At 36.1% G+C, this 21,213-nt stretch overlaps 1 protein-coding gene and 1 pseudogene across 6 annotated transcripts in view; both read right to left on the bottom strand.

Moving 5' to 3' along the window:
- Window positions 1-21,213, bottom strand: part of DNAH6 (dynein axonemal heavy chain 6) — a 220,051-nt gene that overhangs the window by 173,927 nt on the left and 24,911 nt on the right. For 3 of the 5 annotated variants that reach the window (XM_082743452.1, XM_082743450.1, XM_082743453.1), the window contains exons 5-12: window positions 18,199-18,466; window positions 11,568-11,702; window positions 11,361-11,481; window positions 9,856-9,973; window positions 8,405-8,573; window positions 6,032-6,148; window positions 4,312-4,512; window positions 1,695-1,815 (exon numbers count right to left, since the gene is read on the bottom strand). In XM_082743452.1, coding sequence (XP_082599578.1) covers window positions 1,695-1,815; window positions 4,312-4,512; window positions 6,032-6,148; window positions 8,405-8,573; window positions 9,856-9,973; window positions 11,361-11,481; window positions 11,568-11,702; window positions 18,199-18,466 — 1,250 coding nt within the window. Of the gene's footprint in view, window positions 1-1,694; window positions 1,816-4,311; window positions 4,513-6,031; window positions 6,149-8,404; window positions 8,574-9,855; window positions 9,974-11,360; window positions 11,482-11,567; window positions 11,703-14,764; window positions 14,834-18,198; window positions 18,467-21,213 lie in introns of those variants that run through there. The other 2 variants (XM_082743454.1, XM_082743451.1) reach the window with 2 other exon arrangements.
- On the bottom strand, window positions 12,372-12,855 carry LOC309870924 (large ribosomal subunit protein eL33 pseudogene; annotated as a pseudogene). Its single transcript has one exon. The product of its transcript is annotated as a large ribosomal subunit protein eL33 pseudogene (transcript).

Here is a 21,213-nt window from a genome sequence, read left to right on the forward strand (position 1 = left end):
GCCCCAAATACTCTACGTAGCAAAGTTATCCTTCAGATATAAAGGAAAATAAAAACTCTGACAAACAAAAGTGAAGGGAGTTTATCACCCTAGACCTCTCTTATAACAAACGTTGAAAGGAGCTTGTCTACCTGAAATGAAAAGAATAATACACAAAGCTTTGAGTAAGGTGATAAATAGAATCACAAAATTATAAGTCTATTTTAGAAGAGGGTGTTAAACAATTATAGCATAAAGGTTAAAGGGAACAAAGCATTAAAAATAGCTATAGCTACTATAATTTGGTAACAAACTCCCAGCATATAAAGGGATAATTTGTGGCAACATAAATATAAAAGGGGAGGGGCGCCTGGGTGGTTCAGTGGGTTAAGCCTCTGTCTTCAGCTCAGGTCATCATCCCAGAGTCCTGGAATCAAGCCCCGCATCGGGCTCTCTGCTCAGCAGGGAGCCTGCTTCCCTTCCTCTCTCTCTCTCTCTGCCTGCCTCTCTGCCTACTTGTGATCTCTCTCTCTCTGTCAAATAAATAAATAAAAAATCTTTAAATGTGTGTGTGTGTGTGTGTGTGTGTGTGTGTGTATGAAAGGAGAGGAGGAAAATAAAAGAACCTATATAGGCAAATGAAGGTAAGTTTCTATCAGCAGAAAAAGGACTATCTTATCTATGCGACATCTTATCCAAACTTCACAATAACCACAAAACAAAAATCTAGAACAAAGACAGGCACACACAAGTTGGAGAAACTGACCAAATCATTATAGAAAACCACCAACCTAGGAAGGTTAACAGAAACACAAACAGAGAGAGAGAGAGAGAGATACAAAACGACCAGAAAATAAAAAATAAAGAGGCAGTAGTAAGTCTTCATTTATCAATGATCATCCTAAATGTAAATGGACTGAATCTACCCATCAAAAGGCAGAGAGTAGCTGGCTGGATTAAAACACAAGACCCAAACCATAGGCTGCCTTTGTAAGACTCATTTCAGCTCCAAAAACAAAAAAGGACTCAAACTGAAGAGGTGGAAGATGATACTCCAAACAAGTCATAACCAAAACGAAGTGGATGTACCCATTCTTATGTCAAATAAAATAGACTTCAAGCCAAAAATCATAATGAGAGACAAAGGAGATCATTATATAATGATAAAGAGGTCAATAGAACAAGAAGATAGAACAATCATAAGTATATAAGCTCTCCATACCTGAGCACTGAAATGTTTTAAGCAAATACTAACAGATCTTAAGAGGGAAATAGCCAGGAATACAATAGTAGAGGACTTTAATACTCCTTTAATACTAAATGGATAGATCATCCAGACAGAAAATCAACAAGAAACAGAATTGAATCACACTTTAGAACAAATGGACTTAACAGACATATATAGAACATTCCTTCCAACAGCAAAATATATATTCTCAAGTGCACATGCCACATTTTCTAGGATAAATCATATGCTAGGCCACAAAACTAATCTTAGGGAAGTTAAGAAGACCAAAATCACACCAACTATGAGGATGTGGTGGAGAGTAACTCCACAGAAAAGAACCCAGAAATGAATGAACTCTTGGCGTTTGCTGGTCCGACTCTTTTGGGTAACCAATTCTGTCATTACACACCAGTAAATAGAAACCTAGAGTACTATGAAAATTGATATCCCTCTCAAAAATAATTAGTTAGGACAAATGAAAAATTACCAGGTTCTTGAAGTTTAAGAGCCTGTAGATCAAGACTTTCATTTTCCTTGAAGAATATCCGGAACTTTTCAAATGTAGCTGCATATAATTGGGCAGATTCAAAGGCTGCCCGTATGGTTTCCTAAATAAGTAAATAGACAAGTAAAATTATATTTTTTCTGAGCAGAATCCAATTCAATATAATTAAAGAAACAAACACAAATGCCTTCTCTGAGTCTAACACTATGCTTTGACCAAGGGATATATAAGTGAGGGAAGATACCATCCTTGGTCAATCCAGTTAATGGATTCTCTTATGAAATTAAAATATACACACAACACACACACACAAACACACACACCCAAAACCACATCTTCAAATCTGACTTTTGAAGAACTGTTCCTTATGATTAAAAGGAAGCATACTTATAATTTTAAAAATCTTAAACAATTCCTCAATTCCTGTCTTTCATGACCTTTACATTTATGAAAAGTATCTTATTTGTGTATATATGTACATATGTTTTATACCTTCCAATGCTTAGATTCAGTTATACGTGTTTGATAGTAATACTGCAGAGATGATATATGTTCTTAGTGCACCATGATGGAAGGCACATAATGTCAATTTGTCCCATTACCTGTGATGTTAACTTGTTAGTTTAATCTGGTGTCTGTCAGGCTTCATCACTGCAAACTTACTACTTTCCCCCTGAAATCAATAAATATCTTATGGAGAAATGCTTTGAGACAAAAATCCCGTTTCTCATTACACTTTTCCACTCTTATTTTAGTATGCTTCAGAGATTCTTGACTGTTTCTATGATAGACATTGTGGCAATTTTTCTTTATGTTGTCCTTCTACATTTATTAGTTGACATTCTGTTGTAAGGAAAAGCTTTCCCTTCTCATTCAATTCATTGCTTCATTCACAGTATGGACTAATATGCTTTCATTTTATTCAAGAGTTTATGATACTTTTATAATCAGTATTTATTTTAATGGTCAGTTTGTCCCAGGGAGACCCTTCTATGGCCTTTATACTTGAAAGCTTATCTTGAATAGATAAAAATTCTTGATTCATACTTTCTTCCCTTGAGCTTCATTAAGAAATGCCATTTCATTATTGTCTTGCTTTACACATTGTTTTTGAGAAGTCTGATACTGGTCTAATTCTCTTACTTTGTGAGTTATTTTATCCTTGCACTTAAAGATCTGGAGGAATTTTTCTTTAGTTTTAAAAGCTAATAGTTTTAAGAGGAGGTAGGTCAATTTTCCAAGGTATTCTGTAGGCCCTTTCAATATATAGATTTAGCTTTTCTTTTCTTGGACTACAGTTATAAATGTTTGTTCTACCCTATGTCTTGTTTTTCTCCTTCAGAGATGCCAATTAAATGTACATTATTTCTTCTTTGACCATCTTCTAGTCCAACATTTTCTCTCTGTCCCTTATACTTATCCATCTCTAGCTTATTTTCATTGTCTTGGTTGTTTTTCTTTTTTTTTTTTAAGATTTTATTTATTATTTAACAGAGAGAGATCACAAGTAGGCAGAGAGGCAGGCAGAGAGAGGGGGGGGAAGCAGGCTCCCTGCTGAGCAGAGAGCCTGATGCGGAGGGAGCTCGATCCCAGGACCCTGAGATCATGACCTGAGCTAAAGGCAGAGGGAACCCACTGAGCCACCCAGGCACCCTTTCTGTCTTTAGTCACCATGTAATTTCATTTTCATTTCTGAGATTAATTTATTTCCCATTTCTATTTTTTTTTCAATTTAATTTTTTATTTTTATAAACATATATTTTTATCCCCAGGGGTACAGGTCTGTGAATTACCAGGTTTACACACTTCACAGCACTCACCAAAGCACATACCCTCCCCAATGTCCATAATCCCACCCCCTTCTCCCAAACCCCCTCCCCCCAGCAACCCTCAGTTTGTTTTGTGAGATTAAGAGTCACTTATGGTTTGTCTCCCTCCCAATCCCATCTTGTTTCATTTCTATTTTTAATTTTGATTCAATATGATTTTATACATATTCAAATTCTTGTTTGAGGATATTTACTCTAGTTGGTACAGTAGCTTTTGTTTCAAGTTTTTTTGGGGAAGGAAAGGAAGGAGTATTCATGAGGTCTTTTAATCTTCCTTGTATTCTCCTTATCATAGTTTTGCATGAATTTAATATATCTTCATTTCCTCAGCTTATGGACTTGAAGTGATTTGTGAGATTTATAATTCAAGGGTATTCTGTTCTGTCAGTGTAGCAAAGTGCAGATTATTTAATTTTTTGGCAACAGGGAAAAGTTGGGTGTACTTTGACTTTTTGGTTCTCTTTAGGCTTGCAGGACCTTGAGTTTTCACCAGTTGCTTCATTTCCCCTACATAGCCCCAAGTTTAATATAATGCTTCTTCTTTCTACTTATCTTCTTCCTGGGAGTGAGGGAGTGCTGCTGTCTCCAATAACTTGCTCTTCTAAATCCTATCCTGTAGTTAGTGCTCTGACTTACTAGGACTTTAAAAAAGAAATCACTTTGTCATTTAGAAAGTAAGTAGCAATCATGTAGTTTAAAGATAAGAAAGGAAGAATATTTATTACTCAATTGAGAATATTATAAAATAGCTTTAGTAAAAGTAAATGTACCTTTATTTGAAAGATAATCATGTGAAAATCCTTATCATCATCAAATACTGCTGATAGGCTTGGCCCAGATCCACAAGTTTTTTCTTCAAGTTTGTTGTTAATGTAAGGTCTGGTAAAAGCATCAAAATATGTATCAGGTACAAGGTTAGGAACCGACAGCACAGTGTTTTGGAAATGATTAATTGCACCCGAAATACCGTCCTGTTAGACAGAAAAAAATAAACATAAATATAAACATATATGGTTGTATTTATGAATAATTTTGAATTTTTTGAAATGCTAAAATAAATAGCTCATTCAACCATAACAAATACTGTGTTGATTCTGAGTTCATACAAATCATGTGAAGGACATGAGTTTTCTCGTTAAGAAGGGACATTCAAGAGCCCACTGCCTCAGTATGGGAGCTTCTAAGGTAAGGCCCCAACCAGAGGAAACTCAGTAGTTCACTTGTCCTTATAAATATCCTAATATAAGCTATCTGATAAATTACAGAATCGTAGACTACTGAATTGGAAGCAACCTTAAAACTCATCTGCCTTCTCATTTTACAGATGCATGAATTAAACCCTAGAGCAGTAAGTGGTTTCCAGTGGTAAATAACCCATTAATTGTAAAGCCAAGAAGAGAATCTAGAAATTCTGATTACTAGTGCTTTTGTGCTACAGTATACCAGGAAACATAGACTGTGATTGGCTTACTAATCTATACACGTACACAAATCAAGAGAGCAGAATTCTAAGATGGCCCCCAAGGTACCCTCCCTCTGGTATACATGCCCTGTATAATCCCTTTCTCTTGAGTATGGAGGGACGGAAGGCCTCTGGGATGGGATGCCACTCCCACTATTAGCTACATTATGTAGAAAGTTAAAGAAACTTTGCAGATATAATTAAGGTCCCAAATCAGTTGACTTTGAGTTAATCAAAAAGGTATACCCTCAGTACACCTGAATGAATCAAGTGAAAACCCTTAAAAGAGAGATTGGGCCCTTCCCAAAGGGTATTTTTTAACTTGTCTTGAAGAAGCAAATAACCATGTTGTAAACTGCTTATAGAGTTGGCCACATGGCAAGGAACTACAGGCGGTTTCTAGCATTTAAGGGTGGTCCCATGCTCTCATCCCTCAAGGAAACAGGACCTTCAGTCCTATACTTACACCTATACAACAACTTGAGGGAACTTAGAAGTAGATCTTTTTCTAGTCAAGCCTTTAAGGAGACCTCATCACACCCAATACCCAAATGACAGCCTGGAGAAGCTCTGAAGCAGAAGTTGAGCTAAGCAGTGCCCAGACTTCTGACCCACAGAAACTGTGAGATAGCACACGGTTGTTGTTTTAAGCTGCCACATTTGTGGTTATTTGTTACACAGCAATAGATAATTTAAAAATTTTCACAGATACAGCTAAATCTACATTTTGAAATCTTAAAAGATTTTTAAAAATTGTACTTATTATAGTCAATTCAAAATTTTGTATAGCATTTGATGGTATACCTGACCAGACTCCCAGTCTGTCTCAGGTTAAAGAAAATGTGCTAAAATTTTAGGTGGTTTTTATGTAGATGCAATGCTGTGCACAGAAGAGTATTTTCCTTTCCTTCTGATCATTTCAGAGGAGGGACAACAGCAAACCTGCCCATTACTTGAGAGTAAAACAGTGCTTCATTTCCCAAAAATGTAGTTATAGAAGGATGGATGCTCTATGAAGGAACACACACCAGGAAGTCTTCCAAAGAAGGTTCAAATAGTAATGACTGGACTGTCAAAATCAGTTCTGTGAGAAACATGGGGATGAGAGACTCGTCTTCTTCCTGCTTTTCTGCTGCAGAGGCCCCCTGAAATGAGCCCATTTGCAGTGTTATAAAGATGTAAGAACCAAGGTGTAAGGTAAAAGATGTCTGTATTACAAAAAGCATGTAAAATGAAGCATATACAATTAGTTGATTTCATAAGGTTGGCCTGTCTTTCAACAAATATTACCATAGAAATTAAAAAATAAAGGCAAACATTGAAAGACTACACAATAGTATAAAACTTCCCTCCTTATGAAAATACTATCAACAAAATGGAAAGGCAAACAACAAGCTGGAAAAATATATTACTACTGAATATAGAATATAGGACATTGATAATATTTATATATATATTTATATAGAAATGTATTTGATACAGAAATTTATACTAATAATATAATGATTGATACATAAATAGACATAGACTAAATATACTAAATATACTAAAATAGAAATGTACTTAAATAGAAAAATGAGCAAAGGGCATAATCTGACATTTCCTAAAAGGAATATACAAGGATCAATAAATCTCTTCCTTGATCTCATACTCAGGATAGTTTACTCAGTAACAACATTTATTGAGTATTTCCCATGTGCCAAGCAGTGCAAGTACTCATGTTCCCACAGCAACCATATGAAGGTATCGTTATTACCCCCATGAGAAAAATAGGATCTGGAGAAGGAAAGACATTTCATTCAGGACACACTGGTTATTAAATTCCAGGCCAGCACTCAAACCCCAGTTTTTCTGACCACCTGACCTATGCTTTTATCCCTGCACTGAAGTGAATTAAAGGAATATGACAATAAAAAGCAGTGATATACTACTTTACAACCATCAGATGGACTGCAATGACAATGAATGATAATATCTATGTGTGATTCATGCTCAAACATTGCTAGGAAGGTTGTAAACTGACAAAAAACTTTTTGGAAAATTAATGCATTAGTACCAAAAGCATATTTATGACCCAAAAATTCCATATCTAGGAATTTCCTCTCAGGGGAAAAAAATCAGAGATGTGTGAAAAATGTATAGAAAAGGATGTTCTTTGCTTATTTGGAATAATAAGAAACAAAGATGTCTTTGCTTACTTGGAATATGAGAAAGTGATCAATGATTAAAAATTATTTAGCAGGTGCACAACAGTTATATTTCTATGTGAGAATATTATGTGGAAAAATATATATTGCCTTTGGGGATTTTTCACAATACATTGCTAAGTGAAAAAAAGCATGTGTTAAAGCAGTAAATGTGGTACCTTTTTCTACTTGGAAATAGTTATCTTTGGATAGTAGAGGATCCTTTTCTTTGTAGATTCCAATTTTCTTCACTTAGCATATATTACTTTTATAATTAGAAAAATAAATGTTACTTTCAAAATGTAATAGTACTGAGAAGAAGGACGAATTGAGACAAGAGAAAGAGAGAAAGTCATCAAAAGGAGAATGCAACTAAAATGCCACTTTTGGAGAAAAGGGAAATGATGGCAAAGTACATGCAGCCTTAAAACTTCACAGGTGGGTTTCCTGGGGAGGCAGTTGACAGGTGCAGGTAGGAATCTTGATGAAACCAGATACACATGTTTTGCTATGATTTTAGATACCTGGCATGAAGTTATCACCTGGAATGGAGCTAAGGGAAGCTTATTGAGAAATGTGGATATGAAATGACATGATTTCTCTCGTAGCTATACTGGAATGTAAAGATCTGTAATACTTCCTCTCAAATGTCTCAAATTACTGTGTCTCTTAAGTTCAACATTTTCAACATCCTCCCAAGAGGCTATTCACCCACAGCACAAAGGTTTGCTTCCCCAGTTTGCTTTTTCTCACCTCTAAACCTTTGCTTATCTTTCATTTATACCACCTTCCTTGCTTCTCTTGGCCAGTTCATGCACGTGATGACCCCCAAACCATAAGCTTTCTGGGGGCAAGAATCCTGTCTATGCTTTTCATCATTATATACCCAACATCCAGCATAGGGATTGGTACATTGTAGGAACTTAAGAAGTATTTGTCCAGTGTACACATGAATAGCCTTTAACAAATTCCTATGAGAAAGACAGCAACATCTAGCACAGTGGATGCCTTTCTTTATTTTCAGATACTTGATGATATCCTGATTTTAATTCTGCCATTTTGAGTACATATGGTAAGCTCTGATTGTCCTGTGAAATCTTCTAAGCATTTCTGATACTTTTTAAGTACACAGAAAATAGAATAATTTATAGTACATAGTCAGCACTCCTCAATAAATGCTGACCTATGAATTTTCTTAATTTTGTCTGAATATACCTTTTTCTCAGTGACTTCAGGCTTTTCTTCAGTAATCCATTTCTGAATGACATCTGCTGAAGGTGTTCGTTTTAGCTTGTCGGTGAGATAATTCAAAAGAGAGTTAACAGAATTTACTGTTAGGACGTGCATTGTGTTCTCAATTAGATAGTCATTGAGACGGATAAAGCTTGAAAAGAAAAAATAATACAACTTCAGTTTTCTATATTCACTACCATGAAGTGACACTAAACAAAATATTTTTGAAAGTGACACTAAACCAAATATTCAAAATTTAAAATCTAATTTCTCTTTGAATTGCCATTTATGTAATAATAGCAGAGACTTACTGTCCAAAAGAGTTATTCTTGGACATTTTTCATTTTAAAACACAAATGTATTCAAATATATAGCATCAATTTAGTTGAGTGTTCTAACTATCCAAAAGGATATTTAGTGAGCAATATTGCTGGTATGGAAAACACATCCAGCTCATCTAGCCAAAAGGGCCATAAGATTTTTAAAAGTTGCTTTAAAGAAGAAATCAGAAAATATGCAACATCTGTAACTCACATTCTAATGGTAAAGGTATGAAATCTTTGCTACTGAATAAACATTGTTTAATAGCAACTGCTAACCCAGAGATGCAGATTTTATGTTTCCTTAAATTGGGCATTTAGGATAAATGTTCATATTCTACTCAACTGAAGGCCAAGAGGCCTCTGTGACCTGTACTCTGATGATGGCCTCAGTGATTGCTCCATTGACCTCTGTTGTGAAACAAACATTATTATCATGTTATTTCATATGTAAACCAGTGCTCAGTTAAGATATATTAACTATACAGCCACCAAAGTCCGACTAAGTTAGTGGGCACTGAGTAACAGTAACAGTATTCTATAGTGCCACACAAAACTTTCCAGATAACATTTGGTGTTTTTGTTTGCAAGTTATTTGTAATGATGAGCCTTTAGAATGGTGTGAAATCCAAACTCTGGAACAATGTCAAGATCCAGCTGAGACTCTGGAGGGAAAACTTTCCACCCTAGTCTCTCAGGTGCAAAATTCACCTTAGGGAGAGGGTGGGATTTTGTGTGGCAATGCAGCGATCTGTGGTTCTTTAGTGACCAAACCGATGTAGTGGGCCCTCCAGGTGCACTGGAGGAGGCCACAACTCTTCAGGGATCTGACTTCTCCACGAAGCCTGCTCCATGCTCCAAACTGAGCTTCAGAGACCAAAGAGGAGCACTTAGCCTTGGGCACGACTTCCACTCTCCACCAGCATGACTAGCAGGAGCTGCTCTGCTGGGTGGCAGTTGGATGGGTGAGCTTCTGGGCCTGCATTCAGGTTACCAGAGCCCCCAAATCTCTCATCACCATTTGTGAATCCTTTGATGAAGGCTTTAATTTTTAATGAAACTTGAGAAGGGTGGATGTTCTAATTTTTCTTGAGAAGGAGAATAATCATTTACCATGTTAGCCTCAGGCAGTGATGTCTTTTGCTGGCCTGCTCTGTGTATGTCATTTTGTCTGAGTCCGCGTAAGCAGGCAACTCAATGAGACCTCTACTGTCTTGGGCTTTACAATAATCTAAAAACAACAGAAGATACAACGTCAAGAATTCTTGGGTAAAAATTTCATTTCTTCCACTATGGATTAAAAGATAAGTAAAATTCTACTTATGGCTGAACAATATTCCATTGTCTATACCTATACCACACCTTCTTCATTTGTTTATCGATTGATGACACTTGGGCTGCCGCCATAATCTGGCTCTTGTAAATAACGCTGCAATACACATAGGGGTGCCTCTGTCCCTTTGAATTAGTGTTTTCACATTCTTTGGGTAAATACCCGGCAGTGCAATTACTGGATGTTAGGATATTTCTATTTTTAATTTTTTGAGGAACCTCCAGACTGTTTGCCACAGTGTCTGCCCCAGTTTGCATTCCCACCAACAGTGTCCGAGCGATCCTTTTTCTCCATATCCTCGCCTACACTTGGTGTTTCTTGTGTTTTTTTAACTATTCTGACAGGTATGAGGTGATAATCTCATTATGGTTTTGATTTGCATTTCCCTGATGATGCTTAGCAAAATAAATCAGGGAAGGACAAATATGATTTCACTCATATGTGGAATTTAAGATACAAAACAAATGAACAAAGGGGAAATAAGACCAAAAAACATTCTTAACTATAGAGAACAAACAGATGGTTATGTGGAGAAATGAGTGGATGAATGAGGAAAATATGTGAAGGGGATTAAAAGTACACTTATCACAATGAGCACTGAATAATGCATAGAATTGTTGAATCACTACATTGTATGTCTGGAAACTAATATAACACTGTATGTTAACCACATTGGCATTAAAAGGGGAAAAAAGATAAATTAAAAAACAAATGTTTAGTTAATGAGATATTTCAAACTCTAGAAAACACCTCAGTTCTCCAAAAGAATTACACATCAAAGGATTTCAACTCAACAAAGGACTGCAGACAGTTCATTAACATTCCCCTTACTCAGATTTGATCTGTATACCATGCTATCTCTTTCCCAGGAACACCTCCACGCTCCTTTTCCCCCCTGAATTTTAGTTATTCTTTTACAGTTCATGTCACCTGGGGCCAACTTGAGATCCACCCAGTTGCTTAATTTTAACAAACCTATTGTCTGTATTGGTAGATTGGACATACCTTTAAACAAGAGGCCCTGATTCCTTTATAAAATGCTTATGAAATGAAGGTTCTGTAACCAGTTTAAAATATTATATATAAGAATTGGTAATGCAAGTAAAATTCCGCATTCACCGTGTTTTCCCCTTCTACAATATATACTGAATTTGTAATGTATCAAGTAGACATTTGGAAGAACTAAAAAAGATAGGATCATTATTTAAACTTAAGAAAAGTAGAAAAAGGTCATTTTTCAGAAAGCCATAACTTCTGATCTATCAAAGTGGTTTCCCCTTCATACCATCACCGGGTTTATGCAGACAGTCATCAGGAATAAATCCCGCAGCATGAAGAGCATTTTGACAAGCCTTCCTGACCACATTTTTTGCCTCATTTCGAAATTCTTCTAGGTGCTCTATCACCTAGACATTGATGAATATGTATAATTAGCAATAGCAAAGCAGCAACAATAGGAAAAAATCTTGAAGCTATAGACAAAATTCCTTACCTCTTCTAACCGTATGATTTGTGCAACTTTAAATTCTTGCAGGGTGTAGGTGTGACATTTTTCAATATGACAAAGTCCCATAAAACTTAAATGATAGCATAAATCATTTATCTTAAGAAGAGCTGGTCGCAAATACTGCATGAAAATAAAAATTTGTCATTGTTTAGTTAAAGAAAGCCCTGTCTTTTGGAAGAATAAAAATACTTGGAAAGCAAGAATTGTTATGAAGGAAAATAAATAGCTCTATGTGTTAACTGTAGCTACAACTCCAAAGTATATACATTAAACAGGAACCCTTCTGAACTTTTTCTAAACGCATTCTTTGCTTTTTTCTTTGATTTAAATTCAAGTAGACAACAAATAGTATATCATTGGTTTCAGATGTAGAGTTCAATAATTCCTCAGTTGTATACAATACCCAGGGCTCATCACATCATATGCCCTTTTTAATGCCCATCACGCAGTTACCCCAACCCCTCTTTCCTCCAGAAACACTTAGTTCATTTCCTATAGTTAAGAGTCTCCCATGGTTTGTCTCCCTCTCTGATTACATCTTAATTTTCCCTTCCTTCCCCTATGATCCTCTGTGCTATTTCTTACAATCCACATGTGAGTGAACCATATAATTGTTTTTCTCTAATCAGTAAGTATTCATCTTTCTGATGGCTGTGTAATATTCCATTGTATTTGTATGTATACATATATGCATATACACACTTACATATATGTATATATACATACACATATATACACTTACACATACTTCTTTATCCATAAAAGCATTCTTTGAATTATCAGATTTAATTTGTTTGAATTCTTACTTTTCCTTTTTTTTTTTTTTTTTTTTACAAGAGAACAAATCTACACCTTTATTTACTTTTCATTAAATTTAAATCCTTGAGGGGTACAGCATCACACGGATTCTGTGGCCAATGGCTTTAGCAGGAAGGTTGCTTCGGAATTTGGCACGAACCATGCCGCTGTTTCCATGAGCACGAGTTACTTTTCCCCAGATTACTCTGGTTTTGTTTGGTTTGCCACCAGGAGTCACTGTGTTGTTCTTTGCTTTGTACACGTAAGCACGTCTCTTGCCTAGATAGAATTCCGTTTCATCTCGAGCATATACACCTTCGATTTTAAGAAGAGCTGTGTGCTCCCTCTGGTTGCAGAGACCCCGCTTATAGCCAGCAAAAATGGCCTTGGACCACAGCCTTCCCGACATTATTCCGCGTTTTAGAGGAGTCCTGTTCCCAGCAGGCCTCCACAAGCCCCAATATGGCGGAAAAAGTTACTTTTCCTTTTGAACATGTATCTTTTAGCTATGAAATTGAGGGCAAGTAAAGGAGGGCTGAGGAATCTCTTAAATTTCACTATGTTTGATGAATGGCTACTACAAGATTCATTGTGTTATCTTAAGGACTTTACAAACTCCAGTCATCCTGGTAATGGAGGGGCCTATCTACTGACCTACAAGGCTATGACATAGGACAAAGAGCACTTTGAATTTAAAATTTTTTTAAGTTAAATTTTTTAACTTTAAATCTTCAGGAGTGACAAGTTGCTGAAAAAGAAAATTCAGTCACCATTAAGAACCTATTTATGGGGCACCTGAGTGGTTTAGTATGTTAAGCACCCAGCTCTTGATTTCCACTCAGGTCATAATCTCTGGATCCTGGGACTGGGCTCTGAGTAAGGCTCCACACTCACTGAGGTGTCCTCTTGAAATTTTCCCCTTCTGCCCCTCCCCCCCACTCCCTCTTTCTCTCTCTCAAATAAATAAATTTTAAAATTAAAAAAAAAACCAACCTATTTATCTGTGTGCTGGAATAATGAGTGGAAGTGTTTGTAAAATTATGTTACATAATATTAACTTAATCTTTCTCTATGCTACCATCATGGGTCAGAGTTCTAGGCTGTTGGCTTCTAAGACACATTTTTTTTTTAAGTCTTTTTTATTTTTTATTTGACGGAGAGAAACCAGTGAGAGAGGGACACACGCAGGGGGAGTGGGAGAGGGAGAAGCAGACTTCCTGCTGAGCGGGGAGCCTGATGTGGGGCTTGATCCCAGAACCCTGGGATCATGACCTGAGCCAAAGGCAGACACTTAACAACTGAGCCACCCAGGTGCCCCAAAAGACACATGTTCTAACAATGTTCCCTGATCATTCACCCGCATTTGTAATCTAATCAAATGAGTAGCAGTCACATTGAAAGAGTTAACTATTTTTATGTGATTCTGATTTATGTTATGTACACCACATTATTAGACTCTTTTTTGTCTTTCCCAAACAGGACAAACAACAGTTACTCAGACCAACATGAAACAGTGCTTTATTTATTCGAAGTGCAAATAAAAGGAAGTTGTAATTAGTAGGTCCTACATGAAGAGTTTCATGAAAAAACATCTAGGAGGCCAGATAGCCCCTTAAGGTTTAGCTCATAGAAGAATTTGCATGATAAAAAAAGAAGCAAAAGTTTAGGGACTAAGTCTAAGAACTGAAAAAAGATACTACATAAATTAACATGAGTATAGGAGTAGGCAGGAGAATGCCATCAAAACTGGACAGGGAAGGCAAGGAAGTCCAGGGTACTCTGGAGAAAGTCCTTGAACCAAAATTAAAGTTCTATTCAGTACAGGGACAAAGCGCAAGAATCCAGGTGGAGAGCAAAATTGATATTGATGGTCTGTCAAAATGTGAGAGGACTTTGACAATGGAAATTTTCTGGAAGAAAAAATGTGTAATATAAGAAATTACTTTGGTTCCACTTAAATATCATCTGGCTCTCTGCATCCAGGACAGTTGTGAGAGCAATTGTGAATACGAGAGAGACTGTGGGTGTTTTGTTCCCCCCACCCCACCCCCATTGTTTTTTCTATCAGTAAATTTCAGATAGAATCTCGGGCTCATTCTCAGGCTGCTAAATCTACAGACCTGTTGCAGGTGATAAGGATTACACATTATGTTAAGTTGTTAGCAAGAGTGTAAGAAGAAGAACTTGTCACTTTGATGGTGGGTTTCAGAATGTAGACTGAGAAGCTATCATTTTTGTCTGTCCTGGACAGACCTACAGACCTACCTCCAATTCTTTTGGGGGAAGGAATCCCTCTTTCTTTTGGGAAACATGTTACCATGTGACTTTGTTTTCCTTTCCCCTCAGAGGAATGAGGAATAGGCACAAACCCAGGCCTGACTTACCAGTGTGCCTGGCTGTGCAAGGATTAGTTCAGGATTGAACACGTGACCAAGCTGAGCCAATCATGTTCTCTCCAGCACCTCCAGCAAGAGATACTCTTCTCACTCAAAGAGCCAGTTATGACTAGAGCTCATGTATGAGCCCAAGTGAGAAAGAAACAGAGAAATACAGAACTGAAAGATGAAGAGAAAGAGGAAAAAATAAAGATGAAAAGATATTATTTGAACTTCTGAATTCAACCAAGCACTCTTTGAACTTCCTCACTCTTTGAACTTCCTCATTATATGAGCTTTTGTTTGTTGTTGTTGCTGCTGAAGCTCACTGAAACGGAGTTTCTGCCAGTTGCATTGAAATGAGTGTTAATATTTTCAGAGGTAGAAAATCATTATTAATCTTGGGGTTGGTTATGTATTCTATATATGTACTATATATTTATATATATATATATATATATGAGATGAAAAATCCAAAACAAAATTAAGAAAACAATTCCACTTACAATAGTAACAAAAACATAAAATATTTATGAATAAATTTAACAAATAAAGTGTAAAACATACTCTGAAAATTATAAAACATTGTTGAAAGAATTGAAGACCTGAATAAATGGGAAGGCATTTTATGTTCATAGACAAGAAGTTAATATTGTTAAGATAGCAATACTCTCTAAATCATTCTGTAGATTTAAAGTAATCCTTACCAAGATCCCAACCTGCTTCTTTGAGAAATTGACATGATTATCTTAAAATTCATGTGGAAATTCAATAAGCCCAGAAGATGTACACTCCCGATTTCAAAACTTAAAATGCAGATCATCAAAATTAAGAACTCTTGTGCTTCAAATGATACCATCAAGAAAGTGAAAAGACAACCCACAAAATGGGATAAAATGTTTGCAAGTCATATAACTGATAAGGGACTTAGATCCAGACTATATAAATAACTCTTAGAATTCAACAGTAAAATAAAAATAACCCAATTAAGAAATGGGTAAAGTATCTGAATATACAGTTCTCCAGATAAGATATATAAATGGTCAGTAGGCACATGAAAAGAGGTTCACCATCATTAGCCATTACAGAAAGAGAAGTCAAAGCCACAGTGAGATACCACTTCACAAGCAGCAGGAATGACTATAATGAGAAAGATGTAATGGTGAAAACAGAGACAAACCAAAGCGCTCATTTGCTGCTGGTGGGAATTTAAAATCGTGCAGTAGCTTTGAAAAATTGCTTTGCAGGTCCTCAAAAGGTTAAACATACAGTTACTGGTGACTCAGTAATTGTACTCTTAGGCATATACCCAGGAGAAATGAAAATATACACTCAGACAAAAACTTGTACACAAATGTTCATAGCAGTATTAGCCAAAAAGTGGAAGTAATCCAAATAACCATCAAAAATAGATGGGTGGATACATAAAATATGTATGTCCCTACAATGGCATATTATTTGTCATAAAAAGAAGTGCTATGCCATAACATAGATGAACATTGAACACATTATCCTAAGTGAAAAAAGCCAGCCACAAAGAACCACATATTGTACGGTTCCATTTATATGAGATGTACAGAATAAGCCAATAAAGACAAAAAGTAGATTAGTGGCTGCCTAGAGCTGGGGAGGGGATTGGGAGGAGTTAGGGAGAAATGTAGAGTGATCACTACTGAATAACAGGCTTTCTTTTTGGAGTGATGGAAGTGTTCTAAAATTGTGGTAATGGTTAATCAACTCTATGACTATAATAAAACCACTGAATGGTATACTTTAAATGGGAGAATCATACAATACAATAATTATATTTCAATAAAGTTGTTAAAAGGAAACATAGGCACAGATGTCATTAAGTTTTGTTACTAAAAAAAAAAAATCATGAAAAGAAATATTTAAAGGATCCACATTATTTCCCTTACACCTAGTCTAGGCCAATCAGCCCTCCTAATTAATAGTAAATATAAGAGTAATAGTAAGTGTGTAGGTAATTATAGCATCTAATAGATATTTAAACCAACACAATGGGTCTGTTATTTAGGTCAATCTAAGTTTAAATGGATGAGAAATTTCTAGTCTGCTAGGGTTACATTTAAGAGAAGAAATTATCAAGGTCAAAGCACTGTTGGTATAAATGGTGGACAGAGAGAGGGACAACCTCAGCACCTAAGAGAACAAGCCTTAAGGACCAATAGAGGTATTCTCAGAGACAAATACAAGACAAATACAAAATATTATTTTATATACCTAGTAACAAACTTACGGCATGTATAGTACCCAAGACATGATGAAAGATAAAAGGTAGTGAAAAGGTAGTAAAATAGATTCAAATGATTGATGGATCCTTAAGGAAATTAGAGGTCTAGAAGTTGAACTTGATACCAAGGAGGACTAGAATATTTTCTACAATCCAGAATCCTTGATGAGATGGATGATTGAGATAGTATCTCTCATACATTTGTTTTGCACTAATATCTACGTTAGTCTTATTCCTTTAATGTTCTTTTATTATGTGACTGACATCTTGATAATGATCTTTTGGAGTAACATATGAAAGTGGAAGAAATGAGCAGTAAGAAGCAAACTTGAGGCTTCTGATTCCAGAGGGTGGTGACTCAGTGTCAGAGAAATAGACAGCGAAGGATCATGACAGTAATGGTGATTCCAGTTCGCTCCCAGGGGCCAAGTAGAAAACTTGCAATGCAAGTTCAAAGTCAGTGGGTGGGTAGAGATTTAAAATACAGTCACATACAGTTTAACAGTTCTTTTTCCATGATTACGCCATCCTGCAAGTAAATATTAAAACTGTCCCTTCTGTCTGAGTCCATGGTAGAGGAAAGCATAGGATTCATTGGGAGGTACTGGCCCATGAAAACAACCCCCAGATTATTTTGGACCATAGAGTCCAGAGTCACTCAAAAATGAAAGGAGGTAATAAGGGTTGTCAGCCCATTCTTTTCCTAATCAACAGCAAAGGGGGCCACAAATCCAAACCCCTGAGGCTGTTTCTAACTGAAGGACTGAAGGGGACTTGTGCAACGCTCTTATGCTTTGGCATTCTGCAATACTAGTTAAAATGTGAAAACTAGGTTAGACTGCCATGACAAGACAGAATGAAAGAATGACAAGACAGAAAGAAAATTGTGAATTCTCTTAAAAAGATGAAAGGACAGTCTATACCAATACCTGAAATAGATTCACACTTCATTTTTCCATAATTCTTTTAAAGTATGATTAATAGGGGCACCTGGGTGGCTCAGTTGGTTAAGTGGCTGCCTTCGGCTCAGGTCATGATCCCGGAGTCCTGGGATCAAGCCACATGTCTGTCTCCCTGCTCAGTGGAGAACTTCCATCTTCCTCTTCCTCTGCCTACTGCTCTATCTGTGCTAGCTCTCTGTCAAATAAATAAAATCTTTTTTAAAAAGGTATGATTAATAAATACGTACATTATTAACGATGAACAGATTTTTTTGTAGAGATTTTCGACACCCACTGATTTTCTTGGAACGGACATTCTTCTTCCACACGTTAAAAGCCTTCCATTTCCGGAAAAGCGCAAATATGGGAATCTTAGTGAGTTCTCTGTGATATAGATACTCCTGTTCCCATCGATCAATGTCGATATATTCAATGTCCTCATTATAAATATGCGTTACTGCTTTTTTGCTAATGGTATAGTAGTCAAGTTTATTGATGTTCTCATAACTTACAACTCTATGAATAAAAATAGAGAAAAGTGAATAAAAGTATTCAATACAAAATTAAGCAATTGCATTACTTTTGTGTTCTAAAGAGATAAAACATTTCTGAAAAAACAAATATTATTTAAAACTTTTAAAATTTTTAGATTGAATATTCAGGAAAAGAAGGGGGAAAATGCTTTTAAAAAAATAGTTGAGAAGGGCCATCTGTACCCCAATGTTTATAGCAGCAATAGCCACGGTCGCCAAACTATGGAAAGAACCAAGATGCCATTCAACGGACAAATGGATAAGAAAGATGTGGTCCATATACACTATGGAGTATTATGCCTCCATCAGAAAGGATGAATACCCAACTTTTGTAGCAACATGGATGGGACTGGAAGAGATTATGCTGAGTGAAATAAGTCAAGCAGAGAGTCAATTACCATATGGTTTCACTTATTTGTGGAGCATAACAAATAGCATGGAGGACATGGGGAGTTAGGAGAAGGGAGTGGAGGGAAATTGGAAGGGGAGGTGAATCATGAGAGACTATGGACTCTGAAAAACAATCTGAGGTGTTTGAAGTGGCAGGGGGGTGGGAGGTTGGGGTACCAGGTGGTGGGTATTATAGAGGGCACGGATTGCATGGAGCACTGGGTGTGGTAAAAAAAATAATGAATACTGTTCTCTGAAAAAAAAAAAAAATAGTTGGACTTATTTTAGACCTTAAAGATTTCATAACTTTGGCAAGATCCTTTACAATCTCCGTTACATAATTTTTACAGAAACAAGTCAATTACAGATTTTTTAAATGTAATAGCCCTATATGAAGGCTATCTGAAAATAAATTATTATTATTAGCTCTTTAGAAACTATTCAATAATAATGGTATAGGGGTTTTACATTACCCAGTATTGAGAGAACTATGAGAAAGAACAAAGCAAGAAAAGATGAATTAGATAAGATTAGAATCAAGACCCAGATTTAGAAAAAAAGTGCCCAATTTGTCACAGAATAATTATCGTCAAGACATTGTTTATTTCAAGATATTCCTCTTTCAACTGTCATTAAGGGCATTCCTCAACCTCCTGCGTAACAGAAACAGATCAAATAAGGAAGAAAAGCAAGAGAAATAAAGACAGGAGTAAAGACAGGAGAAGGAAATGAAGTAATAAGAATAGAAAGGGCTGATTCTTTAAAATTTTTTAAAACAAGTATTGCCTACAGGCACAAAGGTTTTTTTGTAATTTTAGCTGTAACATTAAAATACTGGGTGCAACTTAAATATTAGTAATACAAATGTGAAACATATTGTGATATAGCAAGTTACTAAAATATATTTTTAAAGGAAGGAAAATAAAATTCATAAAGGTTCTCTGATACTTTAGGAAAAGCTAATAGACTGCAAAAACAAAACCCCAAATTGTTTTTATGTTAAAACTATGCAAAAATTATATGCACTGGGGCACCTGGGTGACTCAGTACTTAAGCATCTGCCTTCCGCTCAGTTCATGATCCCAGAGTTTTGGTTGCAATGGAGCCCTGCATAGGGCTCCCTGTTCAGCGGGGAGCCTACATATCCCTCTCCCACTCTCCCTACATGTGTTCCCCCTCTCACTGCCTCTCTCTCTGTCAAATAAATAAATAAAATCTTTAAAAAAAATTATATGTACTAACATATTTTTGCTGTACTCCAGCGAAAATCAACTGTTTCCCTTGTCTATGTTCTCTCCTGATCCTTAGCTCTGCATTTTGAACCTAGAGTTCATGGCCCTTTAGTATAGCCTTTGGGTCACCTGGAAAATCCCTGAAATTGTTGTATGTATACAAATTTATGTACTTATGCATGATAACTTTTTCAGAAACTGGGACAAGATTCTCATATATTTTGGGTCTGTCAATCAAAAAATTAAAAACCATTGGAATAAATCGCTTTTAGTTTTTAACATCTATTTTTGTTTAATAATACTGAATAAGAAAAAATATTTTTATAATTAGAGCATACAGGACCAGAATGGAAAAAAAGCAAAAACCAAAACCCCAAGCCAAGGCCTATTCATGTGAGCACAGAAGGAGGGCGTGGGGTGTTACTTAAGTGCTGTTAGAGAAAAACATCAACTTGCTCAGCTTTTATGAATCTAATTCCACTGACTCTTTGTGTTCCAATTAACATATCACATCAGAACTGTCTGGGAAAATGCCAGGTATTACGTGTTGTAGGTGAGGTAAACAAAAATAATTTTTTTCCTTTTTTCTTTGCCTGTAGCTAAAGATAGAATTAGGACATTCCTAGGGTAATTCTCTAAAAAATGTGAAATTTTAACTTGTCTCCGAAACTATAGTCAACTTCAGATGTTTCATTAATATCAGTTATCAAACCAACTTAAAGACAAATCATGTCTAGAAATTTTGCTTTGCATTGGTCTATCTGCTAATAAAGACCCTTCTAGAAGGTGGCAGGTGTTGTCCATGATGTTGAATTCTAACTTATTGGTGATCGGTTCCACTTAGAAATCTTTTTTATTTACAGTTTACTATCTAAGATCCTTACTCTTGAGCGCCTATACCTCTTCCTCTACTACATATTTCTACTCTGCATAGAACAAAAGAACACACGCTAGTCTTTTTCAAATACTGAATCACCAGCATCAGAATCATCTGGGGTGCTTATTAAGAATCTAGATTTCTGGGTCCAACACAGAATCAGAATCTTTTTAAGTATGAGACTCGAGATTCTAGTTAAACAAGCACCCCAGATGATTCTGATACACAGGA

The sequence above is a fragment of the Mustela nivalis genome (genome assembly GCF_964662115.1).
Source record: "Mustela nivalis genome assembly, chromosome: 8".
In the NCBI taxonomy this organism is placed as follows: domain Eukaryota; kingdom Metazoa; phylum Chordata; class Mammalia; order Carnivora; family Mustelidae; genus Mustela; species Mustela nivalis.